The 16,300-nt window shown below is 29.9% G+C and overlaps 1 protein-coding gene across 4 annotated transcripts; it reads left to right on the plus strand.

Moving 5' to 3' along the window:
* Positions 1-5,456: 5,456 nt before the first annotated feature.
* Positions 5,457-14,405, plus strand: LOC100798929 (polyamine oxidase 1). 4 transcript variants are annotated; one of them, XM_003546851.5, is made up of 10 exons: positions 5,457-5,608; positions 5,693-5,942; positions 6,018-6,173; positions 6,333-6,394; positions 6,536-6,690; positions 8,581-8,724; positions 10,749-10,898; positions 13,206-13,460; positions 13,699-13,780; positions 13,857-14,405. In XM_003546851.5, exons 1-10 carry the CDS (start codon positions 5,557-5,559, stop codon positions 14,054-14,056), a joined length of 1,506 nt encoding a protein of 501 aa, XP_003546899.1. In that variant the 5' UTR covers positions 5,457-5,556; the 3' UTR covers positions 14,057-14,405. The 4 variants fall into 4 exon arrangements, with proteins under 4 accessions (XP_003546899.1, XP_006598275.1, XP_006598273.1 ...); XM_006598212.3 differs by having other exon boundaries at positions 13,206-13,413; positions 13,857-14,069; XM_006598210.4 differs by lacking the exon at positions 8,581-8,724.
* Positions 14,406-16,300: the final 1,895 nt, after the last annotated feature.

The following is a 16,300-nucleotide window of genomic DNA, read 5'->3' on the forward strand; positions in this document are numbered from 1 at the left end:
TTACTACAAATTAAAAAATTTATTTTTGAAATTAAATTTATATTATATTTTCATTTTTAATATAAATAGATATATAATATCATTATAAATCCTTAACAAAAATTTGTCAAAATAATTGGACAAAAATATTAGTCTTTTGAAGATTTGTTATAATGTATGATTATGTTAATTAATGAGAGAAAAATAATTATATTAGAGAACTTAATAATTAATAAATTAGTACATTTTTTTCTCATGAGATGAAAATAATATTAAACACCTGTAACAATACATCTTACATAAGTGTTAATGAAATATAAATTCTATATTTGATATTAAAATAATAAATTATTTTAAGTTATATTAATTTCAATAGTTTGCATCTAATTTAATTAATTTTTATAATTTAAATTATTAAAAATATTACTTATAAACTATAATGTTATAAATCTAATAATTGTTTTTTTTACAATATAGTGGTGAAATAATTGAATTCTTTTATCATTTCATTTTTTAAATTAAGAAAATTTAAATCTTTCAAAATTTAAAGTCTTTTTAAATTTTTATACATGATAAATTCTTCATACAATTTTATAAATATTTTAAATAAAATTATAAATATATGTTAGACTATACATAAATATTTTTTTCTGTTTTTGAATATTCTCTTAATCTTTCTGTCATTTTGAAAAACTTAATTAGCTAATTATATTTATCTCAATAAAAAAATTAATTTTATAAGAAAAAAAAATACTCCACACTTAGGGCCCTAGTTAAGGCAAATGTTAAAAGTGTCCCAAGGACATTAGTTAAAGGAATTAAGAGTAGAAATCTTTTATTGGGAGGTGCAAAATTATGTCCTTCATGACTTTTTTGTGTTCTCGTGTGATTTACACTTTAAAATAAAATTATTTTAATTTATTAATCAATACCTTTAAAGGATGTTTGATAGAGAAGAAACTTTTAATTAGTTTCTTGAAATCTTATGTTAAAAATCTTAGTTTTTCATGTTTATATCCATTTTAAAAAAAATATTATTGAGAAATGATATTTGTTGGGAATATTTTTTAAACAATTTAAAAAATTATAAGAAGAGATGAGAATCTTATTTTATTGAGTTTAAATTTTTTGTTACAGTAAAAATATCATATTATTTTAATTATATTAAGGTAAAACTTATCTAAATATTTTAGTGATCAACTAAATCGATTTTATTCATTTTTAAAAACAATGATTCGTTGAAAAAAAAATTCCCCTTATCAAACGTGTCCTTAGGGCCAAAAGCACTTATATATTAACCAGACTCATATTTTAAATGTGCCTCAAAAAGACAATGACCCGTATATAAGGTACTAGTTATTTTACTATTAAATTTTAACCTCACCTGGTTATGAATCCTGAGGCGGCTCATCTAACACCCGAGAAACGCGTGAACCTAAAGTGAAATTCATTAATCTGAACGTAAAAGAAAAGAATCAAAAATATAAATATGGTTCAGACTATAGTCGGCGCATTTATAGGTCCAGGTCCATTTTCTAAAATCCTATGCACTAATGTCTGTTAGAATGTATAGAAGTTACATGGAAGCTGCCCAGGTCTTCTGAAGTGATAGAAGTGAATGGAATCTACACATCAAATATAGATCTAAATTTAATTTCGAATCAAAATCTAAGTAGAAAAAGATTGTGTGAACTTAGAATAGACTTCCAAAGTGGGAGCTATAATTAATTGTCCTACCAAATCATTCAGTTAATCTATAGAAGTGAAAGAGGGCTGAAACAGGTCCAAAGTAATTACAAAATTTGAAAAGTCTACCACATACGGTAGTTCATCATCCATAGGTCTTGACTATGACCACCGAAGCATACATAGAGTGAGCAAAAAGTATTGAAAAAGTGAGTTCCAATCGGTGACTCATCAAACTGAGCAAAGAAACTTCTAATGGAGCAATGCCCAAACAAAAGGCACCAATATGACTATGAAGCGAGAGTGGCAAATAATGTTTGCCTTCAACAACGGCCAATGACCGTTGCAATAGAAAAATATTATTAATTCATGTGAAAATAAAATTTAATCATATATTATATTTTAAAAGATAATATATTAAATTAAAAAATATAATAAATTAAAAAGAATAAAATTTAAATTTTAAACTATTTTTTATAAAATTAAATTTAGATAATGAGTTAAAAATAAGGGGATCAATTTGATGAATCAGATAAAATAAGAGAAAAAAATTTACAATTAAGTTATTTAATAAATTAATTAAATTAGATAATGGTAAGTAATAAAAAACAATTTATATTAAAATTATGAATACAAATCTATAATATATTATAGTAATGACAATAACATAATCATAATTATAAATGTTGCCAAAGAACTATATACATCAATTTTCAACTCTCTAGCATGCAATTAATCTATACAACAACAAATCATACCACATAAGGCAAAACATAAAAGAATGCTAACAAAAAAATGAAGTAATCAAAGGATACATAAAAGAGGAATACATAAAAGAATACTGTCATCCTGTGATTCTATGTGCTTGCAACACTTCCTTTTGAACCATTGAATTAATCTTAGGTCTTATTCTTTGCCAAATAGAATCTATAATTTGAAGAATCCCTGACCTTTTTGTGCAGTTTATCTCCTTTGTGTGCAAGTAACCTCATGAATTATTGTTCTAAGTAAGAAAGAAAAGAAAAAAAATTAAACAATATAATTAATAAATAATTTAACTAACAATGAAAAACTAAAATCTAACTACATAAAAGAAAGAAACACAACAATATTGCATATACCTTGCTAGCTATAAGATTCATGAATTCTACTAGTTTCATGACATGGTGACTATAGGAACATAGAAGAGAATGCAATGTTAATAAAAGAGAGAGAAATTATTATTACTTGATTATAGAATGTTGCAGCTATTCAGCAAAAAAAAAAAAAAAAGATTAGAATGTTCTAGCTCAAGCTTCATGGCTAAGGAGTCTTAATCAATATGATATTTTCTAAAAAAATTTATGAACATAACATGCAAACCAATATTCAAATCTCTAGGGTCAAATTTTAATTGATAAAAGATAAAAAATTTAACAAAAAAAGGATAAAAACTCCATAGATAAAAACCTAATAGAAGCAAAACATGACACTTCTAAATATAAATAATTTTTAATAATATAAAAAGGGTCAAAACATGATAATGAGCACAATAATATAAAGATAAAAATGTTGGCTTGACCATGAATCTAGTAGGGGGGTTGAATAGATTCCTTCAAAAAATTTATCTTTAGTTTCTTTATTCAATTAAAATGATCCCTTTTGATTAATCAAAATTTTCTTAAAAGCTTGTCACAAAAAGATTATCATAACCAAGAAAACAATGAAATCAATATCATATGGAAAATCAAAGTTTAATTTATGGTCCTTTAAGATCAATTCCATTATCAAGATTGAAATACAAGACTAAGGGTTAGAGAAAGAAAGAATCACATGCGGAATTTATACTAGTTCGGTCCTTAAGAAGACCTACATTCGGTTGTTCAAAGACCCCTCAAAACTATCACTTATAGATAATCAAGTACAAACACTATGCACATGCAATGAATGATCAAGAGAAAGAACATAAGTAAAAACTGTATCAATTCAAACAAATCCTTGGTAACCTTAACCAAGATCAGAAACAAAAAAAAGAATAAAAATTGGATTGAATACACCTTTATGTGTAGATCAACATCTTTAAGTTCTTCAAAGAATGATCAAATCATGATGAACAATGAATGAATCTTGATCAACTTGAATCTCCAAAAGAATTACAATGAAAATCCCTTAGTTAACTCTCTTGAAATATTTTCTCAAAGATAAAAACATATAAAGAGTCACTAATGAAAAAATAAGTGAGGATATTTATAATTTTAATAGATAAAACTAGTTTAATCGATTAATTCATTAAAATCTCTCTTGTTGTCCATTTCCAGAAATATGGTAATCGGTTACAAGAAATTTTAATCGATTATCTCATTTCAAACAGAGAACTTAGCATGCTTTTGTGCTTTATGGAATAATCAACTATCAATGTGGTAATCAATTATTTTAACCACACATAGCGCTCCTTAAGTTTGCAGACACATTTTATCGATTACAATAAATGGTAATCGATTATCTCAAGCTATAGAGTCTTCCTTCTTTTGAAATTAGCACTTATAATCGATTACATAATTGATAATTGATTAATTTAATACTTTTAGCCAAATTTCAAGTAGAAGATGATTTTGTTCCTTGTTCTAACACTTTGTAATGGATTACAAGACCTTGTAATCGGTTACATAATGTTGAACTTAATATTTCTAAAAAACTTAGAGATCAATCCACTTGTCTAACATATTTAAGCATGGATATAAGAAAAACTACAATTATATCAAGTATCATGCCTTGTCTAAAAACATACAATACAAATGTCATATCTATTAAAACTTTGGCATTGTAAAATCATGAAACTAAAACCTAAGAGCTAATCTTCAAGACTTCAAACATGAATCAACAAAAAAATTGAACATCAGCCTATCAATACAAAGATAAAATTAAAAACAACAAACCAAGTAATGATAAAGCACTAGCTCTTTCAATAGAACAACATAGCCCTTGACATTAAATGATATAAAGATAAAATTTGAATTGATAAAAAGAGATAAAATTCAACAGATAACAAACTAACAAAAGTAACACATGACAATTTCAAGTAAAAAACCAAATTAAAAATAATATTAAGAAAAAAATTATAAGAGAATTTGTAAATAATAATAAGGAGTATTACATTGACATTTTATTTAATTTAGTGTCCATCAAGAAAATGTGGACGTTAACATAAACTTTCAATCTTATTTTGGCCACCAAGAAGTTGATGCTAAAGATTAATTTTAACAAATTTACATTGGTTATTAGATCAACACTAAAGTTACATTATAAATCTTAACAACACACTTTCTAACACGTGTTTTTCAATGCTTTATTGTTAATTGAAATTTATTAGAAATAATAAATTTTGATGAACTGACCTCTTATTTAATAAATTACTCTTATAATTTTATAATTTTAATCAATAATAAAAAAAAATGTGTTAAAAAATGTATTAGTAACCCTAATCAAATTTACATTTAGCGTCAATTTTCATTAATTAGCATAGAACGAAAGCTAATTGTGAATTTTGTTATAGTGAATTTTAAGTTATTTTTTTATGCAAAGATTATTGCAATTTTTTATTCATAAGATTATTACATTAATTCAATACCTACTTTACATTAATTCTAGAAAACCTACGTCACAGGATTTACATCAAAATAAGATAAATTTTTATTTCCTAGCTTTTTATAAAAATATAAAAAAGATTATATTTATCCCTAAGAAATTTGACATAAAAATAAAAATAAAAAATAAAAAGACAAAAATAAACCTATATAAACCGACTCCTCCCGCTATAATTTTCAGCTCGTGTCACCGAAACAAAACACAAACACAAGCACAAGGACAGTGATCTCTCTTTCTATCTTTTTGTCTGTCTCTCTGAACACGTTGATGGATTCCCCCTCTCGCCCCTCCGTCATCATCGTAGGTGCCGGCATCTCCGGTGAGTTACTTACTTCTGTCTGCGTCATTCCTAATTGTTCCGCGCAACGCACAAACTGAACTGAGTCTCATTGGTGATTTGAAGGTATCGCGGCGGCGAAGGTGTTGGCCGAGAACGGCATAGAGGACCTGGTGATCCTGGAGGCTTCGGACCGCGTCGGCGGCAGGATCCGCAAGGAGAGTTTCGGCGGCGTGTCGGTGGAGCTCGGTGCCGGATGGATCGCAGGCGTTGGGGGCCCGCAGCCCAACCCTGTTTGGGAACTTGGCGTCCAATTCGGCCTCCGTACCTGCTTCTCCGACTACAGCAATGCGCGCTATAACATCTACGATCGCAGGTCCGTTCATCTTCCACGTAACGAGCTCGTTTGTTTTCCCTCTGTTTTTATCTCATGTATTTGTTGTTGTTTCAGTGGGAACATCATACCGAGTGGAATCGCTGCTGACTCGTACAAGAAAGCGGTGGACTCGGCGATTGAGAAGTTGAGGAAACTGGAAGAAGAAGAAGCAACAGCATACGGTGATGACCACAGTAATAATATTAAAAATAACGAAACGAAACCGCCTTCGTAAGTGCAAATCCCTGCGCGTCGTTTTCAGCCGCAAAAGTCATTTTGTGAATGTGTTGTTATATATACTCAATCATGCCTTTCAATTATTTTCCTTTTGAATGTTTTTTTCGTCTTTTTTGTTGCTCATGCTTTTTTTTATTTACTCTTCCCCTTTAGGACGCCGGAGACGCCAATAGAGCTCGCCATTGATTTCATCCTGCATGATTTCGAAATGGCTGGTACGATTCGTTCGATCTTCAGTGTTAATCCGCTTCCAGTGAAAACACTGTAGTTTTTCAAACTCACACACAACAGAAAAGATTGTTCTTTATTTCTTTCGTCTTGGACTCTGCTCTGAAATTGAGAAATTTTGGGTGCAGAGGTAGAACCAATATCCACCTACGTAGACTTCGGGGAGAGAGAATATTTTGTTGCGGATGAAAGAGGGTACGATTACTTGCTGTACAAAATGGCTGAAGAATTTCTCTTCACATCCAAGGGAAGAATCTTGGACAATCGTCTCAAACTCAACAAGGTAAATAATTATTTATCAGAAATTTCTTAATAGAAGAAGACTTTTCCTTCGCCTCTTACCTGGCGATACTCTACTGCTTTGTCTGTTTGCTTAGCAATTACATTACCTGGTGAAAATATGCATTTGTTTGCTTCCCCTGCCTTGTGTTTTTCCCTTTTCTTATTGTGCTTCGTTGTCTCTTATAGGCTCTATTGTCCCACTTTTGGTGTCTGCAGATAATGGCTTTTTTTAAGCTTTTGTTTTCTGCGATATTTCTGTCACTCGTCTCATGTCAACTCCCATGCCTTTTCTCGTGATGCTTTTGACTACTTTGTATTTTAAACGTAAATTATTAATATTTTATAACAAGTCCGAGAAGATTTTAAAATAGTATAATAAAGTATAATCAATGCTAAAGCTGGTAATCTCATAAAGAAATGCCTACTTATAGAACTAGATTATAGATTTATGTTAATTGTGAAGCATTTTATTTTTTAGAAAGAGAAAGTTACAATTATGAGACTGTGATATTTTCAGTTAAAACATTCATCTTTCGAGAAGTTTTTCTTGGGATATGGCTTAAATTAGATTGTTGGTGTGACTTTAAAATAAGTCAGAGTAATATTTGTTATGAAATTTGATTGAACATAATCTTAATTATTTGATGTGCTAAAATTTACAAAAATATCTTTAGACTTTTGTTGAAAAAACAAAAAAAAAGAAGAAGTAAACTTAACTTAATTCATCTATTTAATTACTTTATGAAATGAAATAATATAGGATCAAAATAAACCGAATAAAAAATTGAAAGAAGTGAGATTTCACCTGACGTTGAATTAAACATGTACGTTTTGTAAAAGAACTGTGAGAAAAAAATAGCCGGATTTTGAAATAAAATAAAGTTTGTTTAGGGATAAAATTTAATAATGGAAAGTATTCGTTCACTAAAAGTTTTACAAGCCTGTGACATTATTAAAGAAAAAAAACATATAAATCATTGCAGAAATTCTGTCTTGTAACATCTTTCATGTATGTATCGTTCAGTTAGGGTATGAACACTTGGTGGACAAGCACCGGGGTTGTTCTACAGGAATTTTTATGTGAAATCATCATTTGAGTGTTCGAATAGACTCTACGAAGGTCTCAGGGTGTATTTGACCATTTGCATTGCATATTTTCAATTGTTACCTTCGTTCATCAATTTGCCGAAACCTCTTGAGAGCTCCACTAATAGGCAGAGTTTGACCCACAAAAATTGCCACATTCTATTTCAATCCCTTTTTTAAAAGGTCTTTTTACATCTCATAAATTAGTTGGCCCCAGAGTTCCAATTTCTGTTACCAGCCACACATTATTTGAATTGACCCAATCGCAATAACATGAGGTGATGTGCCATTTCATCGCAAATAATAGTAACACAGAAGAAGGGAGTCTTGTCCATATCTCCATTTCTTAGTTAGGCAATACCTCAATCGCTCAAAATATCAGAAACTATTGTAGTTCTGAGTAAATTACATAAAGCTCCAATTACTACTCATCATCAGCTACTGGGGTTCGTGCTCCAAGTCTGCCTAGATTCCTTTGTAATACATATTCCTTCAAATCAAGGCGTGACTGCTCAAATTCTCGATGGGATTTTATTACTTTGGACTTGAATTTTACTTTTTGACTGCATATGAGTTCATTTTACAGCCTACTAAACATGGAGAATTTTTATTTATAGTTCGATCAATGCTAATTAATATCATATGAGCAGGCATTAAGAAATTAAAAGGAATTTTTTATTAGAATAAAAAAATTGTGTTACTCAAATATTTTTATGGTATTCCTAATAATTTTTTTAAAAATTTCTTAACCAATATTTTTAAATTGATTAATAAGATCCTTATATTTTTGCATGCATTTGTGCAGGTCGTCCGGGAATTGCAGTATTCAAAAAGTGGTGTTACGGTGAAAACGGAGGATGGTTGCGTTTACGAGACCAATTATGTGATTTTGTCCGTTAGCATTGGCGTTCTCCAAAGCGACCTACTAGCCTTCAATCCACCCTTACCCGTACGTCTTCTCTTTTTTGTCCAACTCTCACTAGCATAAAATATACTTCCTCGGTTATCTTTTTTAATATTAAAAAAACACTATTTTTTTTTTCATTTTTATATGTAAATTTTGATTTTTTTTGTTTCATTTAATAAGATAATGTTTAAAATATCCTTTATTTAATAGGAGTTTATGTTTAATATTAAATTCCCATGAAAAATAATTTAAGAGAAATATTTATTTTTAATTAAAAATAACATAATTTAATAAAATTAATTAATATCCAGAATTTGATTGGAAAGTTCAATGGTGTGAAATCAAATTTTTTTTGCTTATAAAGAGAACAGAGGAAGTAAAAGGATTTGGTTGTGCTTAAGATACCAATTAAGGAATAAAGAGAATTTTTTTATTTAAATTATATAGAAACACATTTAAAAATGACAGTGAAGCATATTTTGACGCATTCTACTAAAAACTTCCCTTTTACTTTTGACAAACGATATCCAGAATCTTTAGAGCACTAGTTAAAGAAATTAAAAAAAAAAGTATTTTTCTAAGATACGTACAAATGTGTTTTTCAATGATTTTTAAATGCATCATCGTATGGTCTTCATAAAAAAAATTTCACTTTTAATTCTTAATATGTCTCCTTTTACTCTTTTTTTTTTTTTAACTAGCGGTGAGAATCGTTGCTAGCATTTACAAATATAAAATGATGTGGAAGTTACTCAATGCTCCTAAAATATGTGGACATCTCGTGCTTCTCACATTGATATTTCTAAGGGCATTGATTTGAGAATCAAGGCCATTATATTGTATAATAACACATTTACTTGCTACAACCATGGTGGAAATGGAATCTCTAGGGTGTGGTTCCGTCTATACGGGTCCCTACGGTAATAGTTTCCATTAAATATCATTGGTTGGGAATGTAAAGAAATATAGTAGAGATAGCTAGGTTTCGTATTAAAAATTGAGCTCTCTGGTTGGTGACGCCAGAATAAGATTTTCGAGGTGTCTTCATATGTAGAAACCAGGGATCGCATGATCCATGGTATCGATGATCCAGAGTCTCATCGTTGGTGGTCTATTAACCCTCTTGGTTAGGCCAACACGTGGAAAGAGGACGCTAGTTTTGTAAATGATTAACAATTAATATATGATTGCATTCAAGTTAAATATATATAAAGCCTCTAGAGTTATAAAATTGTTTTGGTAGTAAAAGTTATAAAATTGTCTTTGGTAGTAAAAAAAGAGAAGAATTTAAATCTTTTAGTAACAAAAATTAATCATTAATAACTAATATATCATGATAAAATATAATTGAAACAATAGTTAATTAGCAAACAAATGTGGCTAGGTGGAACACTTTGTTGTAACCTGAATAGAACTTTACTTTTTAAAATGGAAAGGAAAGGTTTAAAGTTAACAGAGTGGGGTAGGTGTGACACCATAGAACGTTGGTGGATTGTTTCTTTGTTGCATATTCATATGAATTTTAGAAACCTATGGGTGGACTAATGCACTGTGTACTAGAAAATTGTAGTCTAAACTAAACCTTTCTGATCTAACCTAAGAGCAACTTGTGTGTTATACAGCTTGTGCTTGGAAGACCTAAAATTTGTGCTTTATTTGCTTTATTCTTGAGCTATCCTGTAAATGGGTGATTTTGTATTACAGTAATCTTTTACGACTTTAACATAAGACGAAGTTGTAAAAATATATGTATATAACTATCATATGATACAAACTTATTAATTTTTCAAAGATTATGGCTGGAGACCTTCAATATTTAGTAAATGTAAAAAGAAATTTTAAAGATATATGCATGTGAACACGTAATGTATTTGATCAAACTGTGTACATAAAATTACAGTGACATGGGGACATCAAATTAAGAATTATTAAGGGATACAATCATTGAGAAACTTTGCCTTTTCCTTATACTACTCAAGTGTGCTTTAATGATGTTTTTTTATTAGTTAATAAATATTGTCTTCTTGAACAAATTCTTGTCTGATCCATATGAAATAATGAAATAGGGATGGAAAGTGCAAGCAATCGATAAATGTGATGTGATGGTGTACACTAAAATCTTTCTGAAGTTTCCGTATAAGTTCTGGCCAAGTGGGCCCGAAAAGGAATTCTTCATCTATGCTCACGAGCGGAGAGGCTACTACACATTTTGGCAGGTCTGTTTTTTTAATTCTTCCTTATTGACTGTCCAGTTCATTTTCCCTAAGCTGCTTCTTCTGCTTTCTGTTTTTGTTTTTATTCTCAACGAAACTTATAGCGATTTACCATCTGTTTTGTGTTGTTTCTATTCATCTTATAAGTCAAAGTTCTGTGGGAAATTATTTATTATCTAAATTAGAAAGACAATTAAAATCTGCTGTGCATTTATTTCCAATGAACGTACTAGTTACTTACCTAACCTTAGGGACCCGGTTGAGCATACGTATCTTGCTTTTAGATGATTTAAAGATAGTGATTGGCATCCTGAGGATTTAAATAATACCTTCTTGTTATAATTTATGTGTTGTGCATGTGGGTCACATGGTTCATCTTAATCTCTATCTATCAATTAACTTGTGGTTTATCTTGATTTACAATAAAATAACTTTAATGTTATCAAACTTGTTATTAAGCATACAAAATTATGTCTTTTGTTTTTATCCCTTTCCTGTGGTTAAACACTCTGGTCAAACATTAAATATCTGTAGAATAACAATCTGCTCGGGATCTCGTCAATCTCATCAGTAAGTTCCAGATTTGAGTCGATCAATTATCGGTTGAACTTCATAATGAATTTATTTAAAACTAGCTTTGAATACCATCTATTACTCTTGTCGTAAATCGTAATTCAACATACTAGGCTTAATTGATAAAAACGAATCTTTTGTTTGATAGAACTGAAAAATTAACCTGAAACTAGAAACTAAAAAACTAATTTATTAAATTATAATATTGCATTTTTCATCTGTAGCTTTTTCATTTCAATTTGAATTTGAGACATAATACATACATTCAATTAAAGAAATTTGATACAAATAACCTTGTATTTTAACAGATTCAAAATTAAAAATAATTATCAAATTATGAAAGATTACAAAGATAAATTTAATCTTCCTCAACTTTGATTATCTTTTATAGCCTTTTTATTTCAATTTGATTGTCTTCATCATTCACCATTCTTTAGAAAAAAAACTCTCTCCAAATCATTTAAATCTGTAAAATCTTCGAACAAATTGCTTCCACATCGTGATTCATTGACTTCACCTAGTGGGGAGAGCGATATCTAAGAAAAAGAACAATGAAGATAAATTTACAAATTTAAGTTAATTCTTAGAAATTAAAAATGGTCCATAAAACAATACTAACCTAACTGGGATGGAGAATATAAATCGCTTGCTATGGAGGCAGGTTCTTCAACATGTTTCTCTTTATTCAAGAAAGAGGAATATTGGAAAGCCACATTCTGATTGTTCCAATTTATAATTCAATGAAAGATTTAAACAAAAGAAAATTGTATCATTTTAATTAAAACGTATTTCAATTAATTTCAATAAGAAAATGCAAGACAAATCCAATCCATTATAACTGATTTATAAAAAGTCAATTACTACTAATTGATTTATATTTTAATTCAATTAAATTTTTTTTATGGGACAATCAATTAAAATTGAAGAATGAAAGAACAATTACTTTCTTAAATCAAAATGAAGGATTTTTTTTATTAGGGTAATTGAATAGTGCTTAGAAATGCATTGCACATAGTTTGATTGTACATTAAAAAATGAATAATTAAATAATTTCATTGAACATTTTATGGAGGGAATGAATAAGGAGTTATCATGTGATGTTATCCCATAGAATAATATATATATATATATATATATATGATTTTGAACTTTATTGCGTGTTCATGATAATAAATACTTTTGCTTCAACTATTTCCATTTGTCTTATTACGATCATATTAATTATATCTTCTCAAGGATAATAAAAATATAGCAATGTTTTTCCTATATTACTGCTGGTTAATATTAAATGGTTCATCATCTTTCTACGATGTTTGTGATCTTGGGATTCTGCTGGAGTCATTTGTTTGAGTTTCGTAATTAATGGGAACTACACTAACTATGATTGGTTTCATATTGAATGGTTTATATAGAATAGTATTATAATAGGCAAAAGTTGAGTTATACAATGGAGGAATAAAAATCTTATTCCTTGGACTATTGAATTTTGGTACAGGATATGAGTTCTATTCTTGTCAATACGAAAAACCCATGCAACGATGCGTTGATTTTGAATCTGAACTTATATGATAAGTGAAAATAATTGAAGTCAGGATCAGAATAATTTAGAAATAACCTTGGGGATTGAATTGCTTACCTGTCCAAATCTTAATTCAGAATCAGAATAGTTGTTTAGTTTCTTGGTTGATTCATCTAAATCATTTTAGTTGATCTGCTGATTTGCTTATTTGTCACCAGCACATGGAGAACGCGTATCCTGGCTCCAATATCTTAGTGGTGACATTGACAAATGGGGAATCGAAACGTGTGGAAGCTCAACTTGATGAAGAGACCTTGAGAGAAGCAATGGCAGCGCTCAGGGATATGTTTGGATCCAACATCCCCGATGCCATTGATATACTTGTCCCTCGCTGGTGGAATAACAGATTTCAGCGTGGCAGCTACAGTAACTATCCCATTATTTCCAATCATAAAGTTTTTCATGATATTAAGGTTTGCTTATTTAAATGTTTTATAATTAGGGCAGTTTCTTTTTTAATCTGTTTCTGTTCTGTGCTTAAATATATCAATTGATGCTATATTTGTCTTTATATTCAATTACCTTGTCTTTGTATTCTTTGCCACAGGGCATGTGACAGCAAAACAACAGATGACGTTTGCCATTAATAAAATTAAAAGATATTAAAGATTTAATTAAATAAACTATTTTGTCTCTCTCGATATATTGCAGGCCCCTGTGGGTCGCATTTTTTTCACTGGAGAGCACACTAGTGAAAGATTTAATGGCTACGTACACGGTGGATACCTGGCAGGTGAGGCACTATTTCAAGTTTGTATTGCTAATGATTGATAATATGTAACTGATCTAATAGCAATAATAACTAACAGGTATTGACACCAGCAAAGCGTTACTAGAAGAAATGAGGAAGGAAAAAGAGAGCCAAACTCTCTTGTTAGAGCCATTGCTAGCATTGACAGGACCATTAACAATGTCGAAACCAGAAACAGTCTCCAATATCCACAAGTGCGATATTCCTACACAATTATATCTCAGTGGCAAGCTTGGCATACCCGAGGCCATATTATGATTATATAGATGATGCATATATACTGATGGTGAGGTGGGTCCTGCCTGATCCTTAAGTCTCATTCAAGTCCTTGTTGCCGCCGTTGGTAATTAATGTATATTAACGAGTCACTCAAGTATTGATGGTGAAGGGAACAAGTGTCGGAACACCGTGCAGATGCCTTTCACTGCTAATGAAGCTTAAAATACTACTAGGTTTTAATTTTTGAAGGGAGTTGCTTAATTGGTATACACTTACGATTACTTTGTTCTTTATAGTCAGAAGCAAGATTACATTTTAAGGATAACGGCTGTTATGTGGATCCTAATTTTTTTACTGGTCAATGATATCCATTTCAATTTTCTTGAAACGAACACGATTTCCCGGGCTGAAAATATTTGTGTATACTTGAAAAAAAGGAAATTACAAAAACTAGAGTGAACCCCTGCAGTAGCAGGATTTTTTAAAAATCAAAAAGAGAAAGTGAGAGAGTAAAAGAGAAAAGTAAAAAAAATAAATAAAACATTGCTATTCACTATCAAGCCAACGCATGACCATGGCTGGACAGTTTTAATATATATTGAGATGAAAAAGACATAATCCTCTTTTAAGTCTTAATGCCTTTCATTTCACACCAAGTTTTCTTATTTAAATTTAAGATGAGGAAGTTGGATAGGTTCTAGGCTATAGTCTCAATTTCTAAATAGGGGTTAAAATTGTGGATCGACAGTTATATTGCATTTTAGCCTAGATTCTATCGTGAATCATCAAGTGGTGGAACCTTTGCCTTGCGCGTTCGACGTGGATGACCTTTCATCCTATCCGCTTGTATTCTAGCATCAATGCTTTGTTTTATTTTGGTTCTTGTTTTATTGTTGAGCATTTGATATCTGTATGCTTTTAGAGTATCCTTGAATGGATCAATTTAATAAGGTAATTCAATTTTTTAAATTTTTTTTAATTATTTTTTAATTAAATAAGGTGTTTGGATAAAAAAATTTTAAAAAAAATTAAAATTTTAATATTTTGATAAGATATTTTAATTAACTTAAATATTAAGATTTCAAATTCTTTCAAAAATTTAAGAATTTGAAATTCTTTTCTGAATGACACCTTCTCCTTCCTTCAAGAGCTTCTCACTTTTCTTTTTCTCTCTCTCAATGTGTTTTCTCTCTCATTTCACTTTTGAATTTCTTTGCGCTCAATCTCTTTCTTGCAACAACACTCAATCTCAACGTATTCTTCTCTAAAACATAGCTTCTCTGTCTCTGGTTAGTCTCTCTCGCTCTCTCATCTAAGTATTATAGGGTTTTTTTTTGTTCATCTTTGTTTCAATCTTGTTTTTACTATTTGATTTCATTAATTTGTATTTTGTGTCTATATTCTAGGGTTTGTAGGTTGCATTTTTACCAAACTATGTTGGATTTGGATTTGAGTTTGTCTGATTATAAGATCTGATGTTACATCTAAGTAACAGATACATTATACAATCCAAAATCCTTCAATAAATAAGTAAAAAGAGGATAATTTGTTATCACATCTCTTTTTTTTTTGTTGAGTATTTTGTTGGAAATCGCATAAGAGAATGTAGAGGACAATTTCCTAGCTTGGCTATAAGATCTGATGTTGCTCTTTGCATGTTGTTGTAGTGACCTTAAGGCATAGTTCCATCTACATACACCTAATTGGTCTTTCAAGGCCTCCACTGTGCCTATGCTTGATGCCACTATCCAAGCTTTGGTTGATGCAATCATGGTGTATGAGAGAGAGAGAGAGATTAGGAATCAAGAACTCCCCAATTTGATGCACTCATGGATTAGGTGGTTTGTTTCTTAATTTGCTTCTTTTTTCTTCTTCACATTAATATATTTTGTTTGTTTTGATCAATTTCTTGTTGGATTATTAAGAACTTGTGTCTAGCTTGTGGTGTGGTCTTCTTAATTATGTTATATTTTGGGTTTTGTTTAAAGCTCCTACTTGATATATGTGCTAGTGAGCCGTGGAAGATTCTGCTAGTTAGTCTTAGAACCGTGTCATACTGCAAAACTTTTGTGATGTTTTAGGTGTTAGATTTTGAGCAATTAGATAATGTGCTGCACTTGAAAGTTGATGTCCAATTTATGATCAATTTAGACAATCTTTATTGTTAAGGTATTCCAAATTCCAATAATAATGGCTATGGTTGTATTCATAAATTGACTGTATTTGTATGTGTAGGCATGCATGTTTGTTACATTGAGGAGTTTTATTTAGGCTATTGCAGAA

Source organism: Glycine max, chromosome 15 (genome assembly GCF_000004515.6).
Source record: "Glycine max cultivar Williams 82 chromosome 15, Glycine_max_v4.0, whole genome shotgun sequence".
NCBI lineage: Eukaryota > Viridiplantae > Streptophyta > Magnoliopsida > Fabales > Fabaceae > Glycine > Glycine max.

Coding starts and splice junctions, on each gene's coding strand:
- LOC100798929 (XM_003546851.5), top strand. CDS start 5,557: ATGGATTCCCCCTCTCGCCCCTCCGTCATCATCGTAGGTGCCGGCATC. Junction 6,395..6,535: donor GCATGATTTCGAAATGGCTG/GTACGATTCGTT, acceptor TTTTGGGTGCAG/AGGTAGAACCAATATCCACC. Junction 10,899..13,205: donor GCTACTACACATTTTGGCAG/GTCTGTTTTTTT, acceptor ATTTGTCACCAG/CACATGGAGAACGCGTATCC.